The sequence below is a fragment of the Mobula birostris genome, chromosome 20, assembly GCF_030028105.1.
Source record: "Mobula birostris isolate sMobBir1 chromosome 20, sMobBir1.hap1, whole genome shotgun sequence".
Classification (NCBI taxonomy): Eukaryota; Metazoa; Chordata; class Chondrichthyes; order Myliobatiformes; family Myliobatidae; genus Mobula; species Mobula birostris.
The window spans coordinates 27,638,682-27,655,010 of NC_092389.1; the positions used below are offsets into that span (position 1 = coordinate 27,638,682).

Sequence of the window (16,329 nt, forward strand, 5' to 3'; positions counted from 1 at the left end):
TCAGGGATCGAGTGAGTTGGGTTTGTGGGTGATTGGCAGATGGAACCAGGAGGGGGAGATGAAAAAATAAGATTAAGTATCTTTGTCTGTCTGATTTTGAATTGTTTGTGTAATGTTTATATATTAAAAAAAGACAGGAAAAATTATTAGCATTCATACAAAAAGAAACAAATCAAGTTACAGTATATAAAACTGGAGAATTCAATACCAAGCCCTGCAGGCTGCAATAGTTGGAGATGAGGCAATGTTCCTCAAGCTTGTATTCGGTCTCATTCTTACAGTGCAGGAAGCCACAGAATAAGATCAGAGTGCCTGTGGGAAGGTGAATTAAAGTCTCACAGCAACTTTCTCCACTACCTAAACTAACTTGCTTCTCTCTGTCCCAGTTCTAATGAGAGGTTTCAGACCTGAAACATTATCTGCATCTCTTTCCACTAATGATGCCTGACCTGCTGAGGCTTTTCCAGTTGCACAGGGCCTCTCCTTCTGCCCCTGGATTCACCACTGATCTCCATGGAGACATTTTGTATCTGGGCCTTCAGCTTTATACCATGGCCTAATTCAACCTTGTAAGGTTCAGCTAAATATTTATTTTTCTTTTAAGTTGTTATATTTTAACTAGTAACAGCAATTTGATGTCTTTTAATATAAAACCTTTTTTATATATTTGTCATTATTTAAACAAAGTTAAACTATCTTTAAATGACTGATTATAACATAGTAAAGTACAGCAGAGAATCAAGCCATTCTGCCCACAATATCTACACTAATCATGGTGCCAATTTAATCTAATCCCATCAACCTGTAATCCTTTCTGCCTGTTTATGTACCTGTGGAAATGTCTTTTAAGTGTATTTGTTTCCACCACTTCCCCCGGCAGCATATTCCAGGCACCTAGCGCTCTGTGGGGAGAAAAACTTGTCTCAATTCTCCTTTAAACTATCCCCTCTCACTTGTCTTCTGGCCTTTGACATTGATTATTTATCTTATCTACATTTTTCATAATTATAGAAACCTTCATCAGGTTACCCCTGAGCTTCCAGTGCTCCAGAATAAACAATCTATGTTTGCCAAGCTTCTCCTTGTAGCTAATGCTCTCTAATCCTTGCTATGTCCTGGTGAAACAACAATTTGCTGAGGGAACTTGGCGAGCTGAGCAGGATCTGTGGCGGGGAAGGTGGGGGAGGGAATTGTCACCATTTTGCCTCAAAACTCTGTATCACAATATCCTGAACTACTTCTGTGCTTTCTCCAAAACCCACACATCCTGACTGTAATGCCACCATTCTTGTGTTAACTTAACAAACTATATACAGTATATACACCCCTCTGTCTTCTATGGCCAAGCCAATTTTGAATCCAATCTACCAAATCTCCTTGGATCCCATGTACTTTCATTTTCTGTATCAGCCTCCCACAAGGGAACTTGTCAAATGCTTTACCAACGTCAACATCCACTGCCCTACCCTCAATCTTCTTCTTCACCTCCTCATAAAACTCAATCAGGTTTGTAGGACTTGGTCTCCCCAAAGCACAAAGCTGACTGTCCCTATTGAGGAGGTGTATAAGATGGTGAAAAAAGCCTTTTTCAGTAAGAGTTGTGGGTGGGACCTCGAATGTGTTACACGGAATCCTGACTACCAACAGGGATTCACTCTGCTGGTAGGGCAGGTGCACAACTGAGGCCTCAAGGTTTCTAGTAATTGCACAGTTACACAAGCCCACTGTGGCTACAGTCCTTGCAAGGTGTAGGGCAAGAATGGGCAGTGAGTCACATTGAGTATGTTCTGACCCAACAAACAGCCATGTTTAACAGGATGATGGCATTCACCCTTCCTGTCAGAGCCAAGTGGCTATTGGGTGCATCTGTTGGGCCCAATACTGGGCACTTTTGTTAGATCTGCAGCCTCTCAGGTCCAGCATGCCAGGTTCAATTCTGACCTCAGGTGCAGCCTGCATGGCATTTGCATGTTCTCAAAGATGTGCAGTTTGGTAGGTTAATCAGCCACTGTAAATAGCCCCTGGTGAATGGATGGGAATGAGGGCAAAATAAGATAAAGATTAGTGTCTGTGTGGTTGTTGGTCATTTGGAACTCCGTGCTCTGAAGGGCCAGTTTCCATGCTGGGCAACTCTGAGTATTCACTGATCCACAAACCTGAAGACGTGACTTTCACCTGGCCTTACCTGCTCTACAACTCACAACATCCAGCTGCACACAGAATAAGCCTTTAGACCAATCGCTACAAATACACTGTACAACATAAGGGAAATATAAAGAAAAGACAGTTTAGAGGTATCAGATAGGAACTGAAAAACAAGGGAGTTGAGCCACACTGACCCAAGGACTTGGAGTTCACACCAGCCCAACGGCCCAGTGACAGAAATGCTCAAGTCTTCATAAGTACTTGGGTATGGAGACTAGTTTGCCTGCACGAGTGCCAGTAACAGACCCAAAGAGGACTGAGTGAGTGCCAGGGGTGCGTACACCAATTAATCTCAAGTTCAAGAATTTAGAAGGTTATTCACAGGAACTGTGGTTTTTCCCCTGAGCTCCACATAAAATGTGTGGTCTCTATTACTGCTTCCCAAGATGCAATAATTTTCTATGCCCAACTTGAAAGAAAGTGCACCAGTAGAGGTGAGCTTCAAATGATGTGGATTCAGATACTTGGGAATAATTGGACAAAAAGCCACTCCAGAGGAACAACGGATTTCTTGTTTCCTATCCATCAGTCTCTGCATAGTTGGTTGTTTGCCAATATGACATTTCTGACATTCTGCCAAGGATCAAAAACTTGTTGTCCAGATGTTCCTTCTGTACCTGCATGTTGTGCTACAGGGTTTGTATTGAGGTTTGTGTTTGTGGCTCACTGTCAATAGATTCAATTATTGAACACAATGTACTGATCCTGAGCAGCCAAAGGAAGACAAATGTGGAATTTCTGGAGGATTTAAAACATTCTGACTGCCATATGTTGCCAAATTCTGCAGTTCCCCATTCATGGTGGCCAAATATCACCAAATCTTGGCATTTAAGTCATGTATGTACATAGGGATATTTCTAACATGGCAGGGCCCACATCAAGCACACATAGGTCTTTATGTGGTAATAACTATTGATCTTGGCACTGTAATAAGATATTTGCCAAAGGTCAGGGAAGGTTTGCATGTTATGAAACCCAAAGCTGGTAGGAGGCAGCCAAATGTCCTGAAGTAGACAATGTATCCATTGCTATTTAATTTTCCCTGTAGGCCAGAATCAGCAGGAATCCTCTCCTTCTCTCTCTCTCTCTCTCTCTCTCTCTCACACACACACACACGCACTTTCCTTCCCCCCACCTCCACCAGTAGATCATTGCCTCTCCCTCCCCTCTCTCCCCGAGTACTAAACTTGGCTGGTATCCTGGCTCTGGCTTCCTGCCCACTTCTCAGCTCAATCCTTCTGGCTGCAAGAATTTCAGAGGTTGGAAAGTGGGATTCTACAGAAGTGTAGAGAGGTTGGGTTCTGGGTGAGACCAGTTTGGTTGTGAGAAATAATCACTGCTGTGAGGAGGGGTGATATGTTAGAAGGATCATCAAATGTGCAGTACAAGTTAAACTAAAATGTTAGAACAAATCAGGCACATTGTAGGAGTGAGTTGCAAGCCTCCAAGCTGTCTGGGAAAGAAAGAAGAGCAAAGCTACAGTTAAATTTCTGATTTGCACAACAATAAATAAATAAATTTAATTACTTAAATATTAACTAGTATAATCAATGCAAAAATATAAAGGACACAAATTCTTGAACAGTGTATTGAAGAACATTTATTAGTCATATTTCAGTAAAGCCAACATGACTGGGCAGTTGGATAAAAATCCTGCAGATGCTGGAAACCTGAAACTAAAACTAAAAATGTCAGAAGCACTCAGCAGATCAGGCAGCATCCTGCAGAACTGAAGTGGAGCCAATGTCTCTGTTCAATGACTGTAAAAAAGCGAGAAAGCATGCATATTGTAGTTGTAGGAAAAGGGAAGAGTGGAGAGCACAGAGGGACTATCAGTAATAGCATTCAGGTCAAAGATATCATTACTTTAAATCCAGGCAGTAAAGGGCAGAAGAGCTAACAAACTGGGAAACAATCTGAAGTCAAAATATCCAGCAACACAAAATGGTTACTTAATGGTCTGAAATGTTAACCCCTGAGAGCTGTAACATGGCCAAATAAAAGATGAGCAGCTGATCCTCGGAACCTTGCTCCATATCATATCTTCCCTCATAACTTTGTACATCTCAGACAGTCTCCCCTGAGCTTCCTGTGTTCCACTGACACAACACCAACCTTCACATACACCTTCTTGGCTACGTTTTCCTTCTGAATCTCTGGACCACGAATATATATATATTTCAATGTCTATATTCCCATTCCTGCTGCTCCCTGTTAAATTATATTGCAGAGAAATTGAAATGGTAGCCTGAGAGATAAAGTAAGCTGCATCTCCAAAATATTTTCATCTTTCTTACTTCCTTTAGAGTAGGAGGTGGCTGTTTCAGTTCATTGAGTCTATATTATCTCACAGAACAATTCCATTCTCCTACCCTGTTATCAAATTCTAATCAGTTTCCCCCAGATTCTACCACCCACATACACATTGCGTACAAATTAACCGACCAGCCCACACGTCTTCATAAGTACTGCTAGGAAACCCATCTAATCAGAGGGCGAACATGCAAACTCCATGCAGACAGCACCAGACATCAGGGCTGAACCTTGATTGATGAAGCTGCAAGGTGACAGCCCTACCTGCACCCGACATCGCTGTGCTGAACGCAGTTCACCGTAGGGGTGAATTTCTTATGAAATCTGCCCTGGGTATTTTCTGTTGGCAGAGGGTGACGGCGGCAACATTCTCCACTGTGTGTGTAAGTGCGTGCTTCCTTGTTACACCTGCTCCGTTACCAGGACAATGGAGGTAACGGAGATGGAAGCCCTGTGCATTAGGCTTGGAGGACTACCTGCGAGTTTACAAAAGTAATGTAGGATAAAAACCCCACAGCTCAGACAGTTCATTTCCTATCATTGGTAATAGATTATTGACTAAACATACAATCAAATCCCAGTCAGTTAGTATCCAATAGACCGAGACATGAGGTGACAAAGTCCGCATTTCTCCGCTGCTGGGGAGTTTTGAGTTGCAATTAATCATATGCTTACTACTATGTCTCAGAATATCAAGCACTGAATGGCAATATTTTATTTTCTGAATGTACTTAATTAATTTGTCTTTCGATGAAGCCACATTTTCACCAGTGTGAGGGTCTGAAAAACCGGACATCTACACCATGTGGATTAGACCGGAATACATACACATAAAGCTCTCACTTAATCATCACTTGAACACATCTTTCGGGCGTGTGGGGGGTAAAGGAAGAGAAGATATTCTGTGTCAAGTCTCCAATGCCATTCTCCATTCACATACACATAAGATCCATCAACTGGTATCAAAAAAGCTGAGGTTGTTCTAGTATTGGGGCATGTAGCAGACCGGAGGACATTAAAGTGCCTTAAGAGGACCCCGAGACTGCAAGAAACAGGGCCAGGATTTACTTCCCAGTCCATTCTTCATTTCACAACCTGTGGCTACTGTTGTTTGCTTGCAAGGTCTCAACACAAGACCAGTGTGAGGAATGAAGCAGACTCTGAAAATAACCATCACCTAAACAATAGACTCTTCAAGCAGCTCATACAGTTGTGCAGAGAAAAACAATCAGTCCTTTTTGTCACGAGACTGAGAAATTGTAAGCCAGAATAAACACTCAGTAGCCATTTTATTAAGTATGTTCGTGGCCTTCTGCGGCTGTAGCCCATCCAGTTCAAGGTTCGCTGTCCTGCTGAAGGGTCTCGGCCTGAAACGTCGACTACACTCTTTTCCATAGATGTGGCCTGGCCTGCTGAGTTCCTCCAGCATTTTTTATGTGTTGCTAAAGGTTTGCCGTGTTGTGCATTCATGTATGCTCTTTGGCACACCACTGCTGTAACATGTGGTTATTGAGTTACTGTCAGCTTGAACCAGTCTGGCCATTCTAACCTCTGACCTCCCTCTCATTCACAAGTCATTTTCACCCACAGAAATGCCACTCACTAGGTTTTTCTTTGTTTTTCTGCACCATTCTCCATAAACTCTAGAGACTGTTACGCATAAAAATCCCAGGAGATCAGCAGTTTCTGAGATACTCAAACCCCCCATCTGGCATCAACAATCATTTCACGAATAAAGTCACTTAGATCACATTCCTTCCCCATTCTGATGTCTGGTCTGAACAACAACTGAACCCCTGGACCATGTCTGCATGCCTTTATGCATTGAGTTGCTGCCACATGATTGGTGATTAGATATTTGCATTAATGAGCAGGTGTATAGGTGTATCAAATAAAGTGACCACTGAGTACAAATAGAAAATGGTGGCAATCTTAGCTGTCAGCAATAGTCCAATGCTGCTTGGGTCAATTATTACCCAAGCTAGGAGAGTTAAGACTCCAGCAACAGCTCACCATTTTTTTTGTTAATGCCTTAAAGATGAAAAATGAGGCTGTCATAAATAGAACTGAACAATGCAATGGAAGTGGAACAGCAAGTATTTCACATATGTAGCTTCATAGGTGGAGTTCTAAATCTCAAAAGTTCACTTTAAACCACAATGGAGCAAAGTTGGAAACAGAATTAAGCAGCATCTTCAAGTGACCCTTTGAAGTTAGCAGCAAAGTTTGAGGATTTAAAAATAAACAGCAGGCTTGGTGAAAACTCATTCATATAATCTGGCCACATAGAAACATGAAAAAGAACCATAAAATTGATCTAAAAGGAACTCGGGACCAAAGTCCCAGTTCAGAATATTCAGAATACTGTTCCACTAGCCTTCTCTATCATCTGTTCAAATTTAAATAAATTAAGGATGAACTATGACTTTTCAAAAAAAATTCATGACTTCATATTCTAAAGAAAACCATCCAGGACTTGTTTTTTTTATATATACTTCGACATGATTCAAACATCATTACTTTGATTTTGGGTCTTAACCCAACCTATATTTTAAAACTAATTAATTTAAAACTAAAATATGTAACATCCATCTGGCACGGAATGTATTTCATTTAATATGGTTGGATGTCAAACCTGTCACTTGCCCTGAAGCGTTATGGCATATCCATGTAGCACTGAAACCAATACACAACCCAAAACACTACAAAATGCTAAGTGAACAACTGAGCCACATTAAGCAATAACATAACCCCTCCTCATCTCTTCCCAAAACCCTTCACACAAAATCAAAGCTTCTCTGAGTCTGTGATCACCCTAGGGTCGTCTGGGTTAAGAAGGGAAAATAGAACATTAAGATATCTCATCAATGCCCAGTGATCCCTAATGAACATGCATGTCTTTGAAGAGGAAAGAAATTGCACTAAACTATCCATGTTCATCAACATTGCTGTGTAATGGTCTATAATCCAGGACACTCAACCTGCAATCCCATTTGAATTCAGTTTGGAAAAAAACATGGTCTAAAAAGTTGGTTGGTTGTAAAAATAAGGATGAACTATTAAATTGATAGTTCGACAAACTAGGTGAGTGTTGGAGAGTATATTGACTGCATCACAGCCTGGTATGGAAACACCAACACCCTTGAATGGAAAAGCCTACAAAAAGTAGTGGATGCAGCCCAGTCCATCACGGGTAAAGCCCTCCCCACCACTGAGCACACCAACATGGAGGGCTGTCACAGGAAAGCATCATCCATCATCAAGGACCGTCACCACCCAAGCCATGCTCTCTTCTCACTGTTGCCATCAGGAAAGTGGCACAGGAGCCAGGTTCAGGAACAGTTATTACCCCTCAATCATCAGACTCTTGAAGCAGAGGGGATAACTTCACTTGCCCTATCACTGAAATGTTCCCACAACCTACGGACTCACTTTCAAGGACTCTTCATCTCATATTCTCAATATTTATTGTTTGTTTATTTATTTATTATTAGTTCTTTTTTTACCTTTTCGTATTTGCACCTTTTGTTCTCTTTTGCACTTTGATTGTTGTCTGGTGGCCTTTCATTGATGCTATTGTGTTTCTTGCATTTATTGTGAATGCCCACAAGAAAATGAATCTCATGGTTGTGTCTGGTGACATTCAAGTACATTGATATTAAATTTACTTTGACCTTTGATTGTCTCAAATGATCCCCACCCGATCACTGCTATTCGCAATGGAATAAGTGCCGCTTTCCCAGTGCAAGCTATAGATGGATCCAGTCAGATAACAAACCGTATAACCATATAACAATTACAGCACAGAAACAGGCCATCTCGGCCCTTCTAGTCCATGCTGAACTCTTACTCTCACCTAGTCCCACTGACCTGCACTCAGCCCATAACCCTCCATTCCTTTCCTGTCCATATATCTATCCAATTTAACTTTAAACGACAACATCGAACCTGCCTCAACCACTTCTGCAGAAAGCTCGTTCCACACGGCTACCACTCTCTGAGTAAAGAAGTTGCCCCTCATGTTACCCCTAAACTTTTGCCCTTTAGCTCTCAACTCATGTCCTCTTGTTTGAATCTCCCCTACTCTCAATGGAAAAAGCCTATCCACATCAACTCTATCAATCCACCTCATAATTTTAAATACCTCTATAAAGTCCCCCCTCAACCTTCTACATTCCAAAGAATAAACCCAACTTTTTCAACCTTTCTCTGCAACTTAGGTGATGAAACCCAGCAAACATTCTAGTAAATCTTCTCTGTACTCCCTCTATTTTGTTGACATCTTTTGTATAATTCGGTGACCAAAACTGTACACAATACTCCAAATTTGGCCTCACCAATGCCTTGTACAATTTCAACATTACATCCCAACTCCTATACTCAATGCTCTGATTTATAAAGGCCAGCATACCAAAAGCTTTCTTCACCACCCTATCCACATGAGATTCCACCTTCAGGGAACTATGCACCATTATTCCTAGATCCCTCTGTTCTACTGCATTCTTCAATGCCTTACCATTTACCATGTATGTCCTATTTTGATTAGTCCTACCAAAATATAGCACCTCACATTTATCAGCATTAAACTCCATCTGCCATCTTTCAGCCCACTCTTCTAAGTGGTCTAAATCTCTCTGCAAGCTTTGAAAACCTACTTCATTATCCGCAACTCCACCTACCTTAGTATCATCTGCATACCTACTAATCCAATTTACCACCCTATCATCCAGATCATTATTATATATGACAAACAACATTGGACCCAGTACAGATCCCTGAGGCACACCACTAGACACCGTCCTCCAATCTGACACACAGTTATCCACCACTACTCTCTGGCATCTCCCATCCAGCCACTGCTGAATCCATTTTACTACTTTGATATTAATGCCTAACGATTGAACCTTCCTAACTAACCTTCCATGTGGAACTTTGTCAAAGGCCTTACTGAAGTCCATATAGACAACATCCACTGCTTTACCCTCGTCAACTTTCCTAGTATCCTTATCAAAAAATTCATTAAAATTTGTCAAACATGATCTTCCATGCACAAATCCATGTTGACTGTTCCTAATCAGACCCTGTCTATCTGGATAATTATATATACCATCTCTAAGAATACTTTCCATCAATTTACCCACCACTGACGTCAAACTCACAGGCCGATAATTGCTAGGTTTACTCTTAGAACCCTTTTTAAACAATGGAACCACATGAGCAATACACCAATCCTCCGGCACCATCCCCGTTTCTGATGACATTTGAAATATTTCTGTCAGAGCCCCTGCTGTTTCCACACTAACTTCCCTCAAGGTCCTAGGGAATATCCTGTCTGGACCGGGAGACTTATCCACTTTTATATTCCTTAAAAGTGCCAGTACTTCCTCTTCTTTAATCATCATACTTTCCATAACTACCCTTCGTGTTTCCTTTACCTTACATAATTCAATATCCTTTTCCTTAGTGAATACCGAAGAAAATAAATTGTTCAAAATCTCCCCCATCTCTTTTGGCTCTGCACAAAGCCATCCACTATCCCTCACTATCCTTTTGCTATTAATATAACCGTAGAAACCCTTTGGATTTATTTTCACCTTACTTGCCAAAGCAGCCTCATATCTTCTTTTAGCTTTTCTAATAATCTTTCTTAAGATTCTTTTTACATTCTTTACATTCCTCGAGCACCTCATTTACTCCAAGCTGCCGATATTTATTGTAGATCCCTCTCTTTTTCCGAACATCTTTAGTTGAATGATAACAGCACCATCCACCATCTCCCCCCGCCACCTCCAATAACGTGGCTCTCTGATTCTTTTGTTGATTTTTGAACATTGGTGAATGAGGCCAGTATTTATTTTGTCCATCACCAACTCGACTTGGGCTTGGAGGTGTTAAGTCCTGTTCTCGAAACACTGCAGTCTTTCTGGACAAGATACCTCCTTGATGTCATTGGGTAGGGAGTTTCAGGGTTTAAACCCAGCAATGCTGAAAGGGGAGTGATATATTTCCCAATCAAGTGGCTGATTTGGTGACTTGGAGAGAACTTGCTTATGGAGAGAACCGTGCAATTATTGCCTTATCTTTCTCAGTGGTATAGATCATAGATCTCATTGAAACCCACCGAATATTGAAAGGCCTGGATAGAGTGGACATGGAGAGGATGTTTCCAATTGTGGGACAGTCTAGGACCAGAGGGTACAGTCACAGAATAGGAAAGTGTTCCTTTAGAAAATAAATTCCCTGCTGCAGACAGCTGTGGAGGCCAAGTCATTGGGTATACTTAAAGCACAGAGGTTGATAGGTTCGTGATTTGTAAGAGCATCAAAGGTTAAGGGAAGAAGGTAGTAGAATGGGGTTGTGAGGGAAAATAAATCAAGCATGATGTAATGATGGAGCAGACTCAATGAGCTGAATGGTCTAGTACTGCTCCTATCTGTTATGGATTTGAGGTACTGTTTGGGTTGCCTGGATAAGAAACATTTTATATCAAATCAGTACACACTGTACTCTCTCACAAAAAGACAGCCAGGCAATAAGTAAATTGTACTTTTCCAGTAATATCTACATCCTAAGTATGAGACACTTGCATTGCTGTTGGCTATTGAACAGTTCCAGCAAACCAGGTTCAAGTCTGACTTTGGATGCTGTTTGTGTGCAGTTTGAATATTCTCCCCATGATTGTCTGGGTTTCCTCTAGGTGCTCTAGTTTCCTAACATAGCCCAAAGACATGGTAGTTTAACATGACTCTGGAAATTGCCCATTGTGGCAGAATTGGGGGAGAAAGGAGAAAAGTGGGGAAAAAATGAAATTAGTGTAAATGGTTACTTGAAATCAAAGCGTTATATGCCGTGGAACGGGGCCCTCCGGCCCAACTCATCCATGTCTATCCAAACTAGTCCCACTTGCCTGTGTTTGCCCCATATCCCTCTAAACCTTTTCTATCCATGTATCTGTTGAAATATTGTTCAACCATAATTGTACCCACCTTTACCACTTCCCAGAACAGCTCATTCCACATACTCGCCACCCTGTGTGAAGAACTTGCCCCCAAGTCCTTTGAAAATCTGACAACTCTCACCTTAAACCTCTGCTCTCTAGTTTTACACTCCCCTCCCCTGGGTGAAAGACTGCGACTACCCTACTTTGCTCATTCATGACTTTATAAACCTTTAATAAGGTCATCCCTCAGCCTCTTACGTTCCAGGGAAGGAAGTCCCAGCGATCCAGCCTTACAACTCAAACCTTTCAGTCCTGGCGACATCCTTTGGAATCCTTTCTGTACCCTTTCCAGCTTAATGGGGACAACCAGAATTACACACAATACTACAAGGGTGGTGTCACCAACAACGTATACAATTGCAACACGACATCCCAACTCATGTATTCAATGTCCTGACCCTTGAACGCAAGATTCGATGGTCCGCGCGAACTTTGTAGGCCAAGGTCTTGTTTCTGTGGTAATAGACATTATGAAGAATGAAGGGCAAGAGCATAACAGTACAGCTGCTCTCCAGGTAAAGGTTTCCCCTCCCATGCCCATCAGCTGTCCTCATCCACTATGAAGATTACAACCCGCCAACACGGTTGATCGGGAGAACGAGCTCTGGAACAATGCAAATACAACCCAGTACAAACAAGGAGTATGCCATTTCGCGAAGACGCACCAATCTACTCCAGCCAAGCATTAGGTGTGAAGGATTGATCGGTAAACAGCTGTTAGCTGTTTCTAGACAGAATCACGTTCGCATGGAAACCTGGACGCAAAATCATAAATAGCCACGCAAATATTCCAGGCATTTTACAGAAAACTCCAGCCATTCCTTGGACTCAAGTTTATAACTCGAAACCGGATAGAAATCGGCAACTGAGCTCGAAGCAGCCGATAGCAAAACACTCGCCGGCAGTGAAACAGATTTTAGAGTAAACATATAACACAACCACCGGCTGAGATCAACAAGTCACAAGCGCTGGCAACAGATAACATGAACAACTAGAGAGAAAAAACTAGAGCCATGTTGACAAAAAACTCAGATCAACACCAGTAACATAAAACATCTTTCACTTTCAGTTACTGCTTTCAATTACTAAGTAACATATACAATTGGTGTATTATTTAATCTTCGCCATTAACCCCAAGTAAAGAACATTGATACACTGATCTCCTGTGGAGATGATTCTCCCTGGGGTTCCCTGCTTGCCTCCCCACAGCTGCTCACCCTGGGCACAGAACGAGTCCTTCCCGCAGTAGCCGCAGCTCCACGCCTCCAGAGGCGGACTGAGATCCGTCGCCAGCCCCGCTGGGGGGTTCAGCCCGGTGCTGCTGGTTCCCATCCCGAGTTAGGGAAAGGAGTTCAGTGGGAGTCACGCCATCCGCTGACTTCCCCGGCCGAGATCCGGAGCCGGAACACTGAGAGAGAGAGAGAGAGAGAGAGAGAGAGAGAGAGAGAGACACACACACACACACACACACACAGAGACGCGGCGGGAGCCAGCCCTGCCTCTCGCCTACTTCCTCATCCGCCCGGCTGACGCTCCGGAGTAAGTGGCCCAGTCCACAGCACCCCCGCCCCCATCACACCCAGCCAGCTCTCGGTACCGGCACCTTGGGCTCTCCGCCACCACTTAAAGGGATATTCCCTCGTTACAAACACGTCAACACAATCGTTTTCTTAAAACTGGGGCGGGGGTGGTTAATGTTGCAAAATTTGGTGTCTAACCATACAAGGAAATATCATATAGGAAACAATATACTTTGTCGGGGGGGGGGGGAAGTGGTTATAGAGCGGAAGAGAGAGTAGCAAAGAGCCCGAAACAAGACTCCAAATCTGCACAGCCATCAAAGTTCCAGATCCACGGAATTGGGGATAGGGCCGGGGATGGACGAGTGGGAATGAAACGGCTGTGGGTACGGAGGGAGAGCAGCAAGCGCAGGGATATGGACTTTAAAACTTATGCAGTGCGTGCCATGTTAAGGGGAACAAAGGTAGGAGGCGAAAAGTACTGGCTGCTGGTACGGGAAGAACAGAGGAGTTTTAAGGGGAGTGAAATAGGGAAATCAAACCAGGAACAGAATGCGCCAGGGGTCAGAACAATGTGGTGGTCCTGGGAGGCAGAGGAACAGTTAAGGGAATGCTTTGAGTGGGCCATGTTCAAAGAATCATCAGAGGACCTGAATGAATACACGATTGTCACGAGCTTTATAAAGACACCCGTGGACGAGAGTGTCCCCATAAAATCATTCAAAGTCTTCCCCAACCGGAAGCCTTGGATGAACCAAGAGATTCACAATCTGCTGAGGGGCTAGATTGATGGTGTTCAGGGCTAGCAATCCAAAAACGTACAAGAGGCAAACACGAGGAAATCTGCAGATGCTGGAATTTCAAGCAACACACAAAAGTTGCTGGTGAACGCAGCAGGCCAGGTAGCATCTCTAGGAAGAGGTACAGTCGACGTTTCAGGCCCGAAACATCGACTGTACCTCTTCCTAGATATGCTACCTGGCCTGCTGCGTTCACCAGCAACTTTTATGTGTGTTACATACAAGAGGTCCAGATATGATCTCCAGAAAGCCATTTCACACGTAAAGTGGCATAACCCAACCAAACTTGCATCACTGAAGGATGCTGGGCAGCAGTGGCAGGGCTTGAGTGCCATAACTTCTTACAAAGTGAAACCAAACAACAAGGGTTTCACTGCCAGATGAGCTTAATGCATTTCATGCTTGCTTTGACCAACAGAACATTGAACCTTCACAGCCCCTGATGACCCTATGATTTCAGTCTGAGGCCTACGTGAGAACATCCTTCAAGAGGCTGAACCCATGGAAAGCATCTGGCCCAGACGGTGTAGCTGGCCAAGCACTGAAGACCTGTCCTAAACAACAGGCTGGAGAGTTTACAGACATTTTCAACCTCTTGCTTCAGCAGTCTGAGGTACCCACCAACTTCGAGCAGACTTCAATCATACTGGTGCCCAAGAAGAATGTGGTAACCTACCTCAATGACTATCATCCAGTTGTACTTGCATCCACTGTGATGAAGTGCTTTGAGAGGTTGGTGATGAAACATATCAACTCCTTCCTGAGGAGCAACTTGGATCCACTAGAATTTGCCTTCCGTCAAAACCGGTCAACAGCAGATGCCATTTCATTGGCTCTTCACTCAGTTCTGGAACATCTGAATATTGAAAATACATACATTTAGATGCTCTTCATTAACTACAGCTTAGCATTCAACACCATCATCCCCACAAAACTAGTCAATAAGCTCCACGACCAAGACCATAATACCTCCCTGTGCAAATGGGTCCACAGATTTCCAACATTCTCAGTATTCTGAATTTGGATTCTGACAGTGCAGCATGCTTGATGGACCTTTTCCTGTTTGTAATGTACTCTTGTCTGTAAAGACCTTGTATGGTGATGTCAGGTTTCAAGACTAACATTTGCCTTTGATTGGTAACACCAAGTCAGATTAAAGAATCATTTACTTTCATTGAATTTGTGGGAGCCTGCAAAATGGCTTAAGCTGCCAACTTAACTGGAGGGATTGCACTTCAGTGACTGTACAGAGCACTTTTTAGAGAGTGAAGAAAATGCCAGGAGACACAGTATTGTAATGAATGGCATCAAAAGCACATAAGATTGATGAGGAAGAATAATTACCAAAAGTTCAGAGAGAGACAAAGCTATTCTGCAACTCATAGGAATAAAAGTATCTATGTATGTCAGGCTTTTTAATTTAATGATATTATTGGAGCTTGTTAGTATGTAGGGGTGTCCATAAATTAGGTACTTATAACCCGGGGGCAGCTGGGCAGGAGAAATGACAGTCTTCTTACTTCCTCTCTATTCACTTCACCACCGTTTCAATCACCAACCCTTCCTCCCAATTCCAGTTCGTGCTCAACCACTGAAACACTCAGCATTTCAGCTACATCTAAACAGCACCGAATGAGTCGCTTGTGAAATTCTTAAGTGTGTTTATGTTTACTTTTGGAGACCTTCTCCATGTCATTGGGATGACATTCCTGCCCTTATTGCACTGGCATACACAGTATATAAATTATTTGGAACTACTGAATCCGGTTCCACCAGTTTTCTGTAACCCCTTGTGTGGGAAAGCTGAGCCTACTGGGCCTGAACACCTCCCTCTGCAACTGGATCCTAGACTTCCTGACAGGGAGACCTCAGTCAGTCCGGATTGGAAGCAGCATCTCCAGCACCATCACGCTGAGCACGAGGGCCCCCCAGGGCTGTGTGCTCAGTCCACTGCTGTTCACTCTGCTGACCCACGACTGTGCTGCAACACACAGCTCGAACCACATCATTAAGTTCACCGATGACACGACCGTGGTGGGTCTCATCAGCAAGAACGATGAGTCAGCATACAGAGAGGAGGTGCAGCAGCTAACGGACTGGTGCAGAGCCAGCAACCTGTCTCTGAATGTGAACAAAAGAGATGGCTGTTGACTTCAGGATGACACGGAACGACCACTCTCCGCTGAACATCGACGACTCCTCCGTAGAGATTGTTAAGAGCACCAAATTTCTTGGTGTTCACCTGGCGGAGAATCTCACCTGGTCCCTCAACACCAGCTCCATAGCAAAGAAAGCCCAGCAGCGTCTCTACTTTCTGCGAAGGCTGAGAAAAGTCCATCTCCCACCCCCCATCCTCAGCACATTCTACAGAGGTTGTATTGAGAGCATCCTGAGCAGCTGCATCACTGCCTGGTTCAGGAATTGCACCACCTTGGATTGCAAGACCCTGCAGCGGATAGTGAGGTCAGCTGAGAAGATCATTGGGGTCTCT

At 43.3% G+C, this 16,329-nt stretch overlaps 1 protein-coding gene across 2 annotated transcripts in view; it reads right to left on the bottom strand.

The window, feature by feature from the left end:
* The window catches only part of LOC140185110 (arginyl-tRNA--protein transferase 1-like), a 95,505-nt gene extending 82,361 nt beyond the window's left edge, over positions 1–13,144 (bottom strand). For both annotated transcript variants that reach the window (XM_072238389.1, XM_072238388.1), the window contains exon 1: positions 12,736–13,144. In XM_072238389.1, coding sequence (XP_072094490.1) covers positions 12,736–12,850 — 115 coding nt within the window. In that variant the 5' untranslated portion in view covers positions 12,851–13,144. The remainder of the gene's footprint in view (positions 1–12,735) is intronic.
* Positions 13,145–16,329: the final 3,185 nt, after the last annotated feature.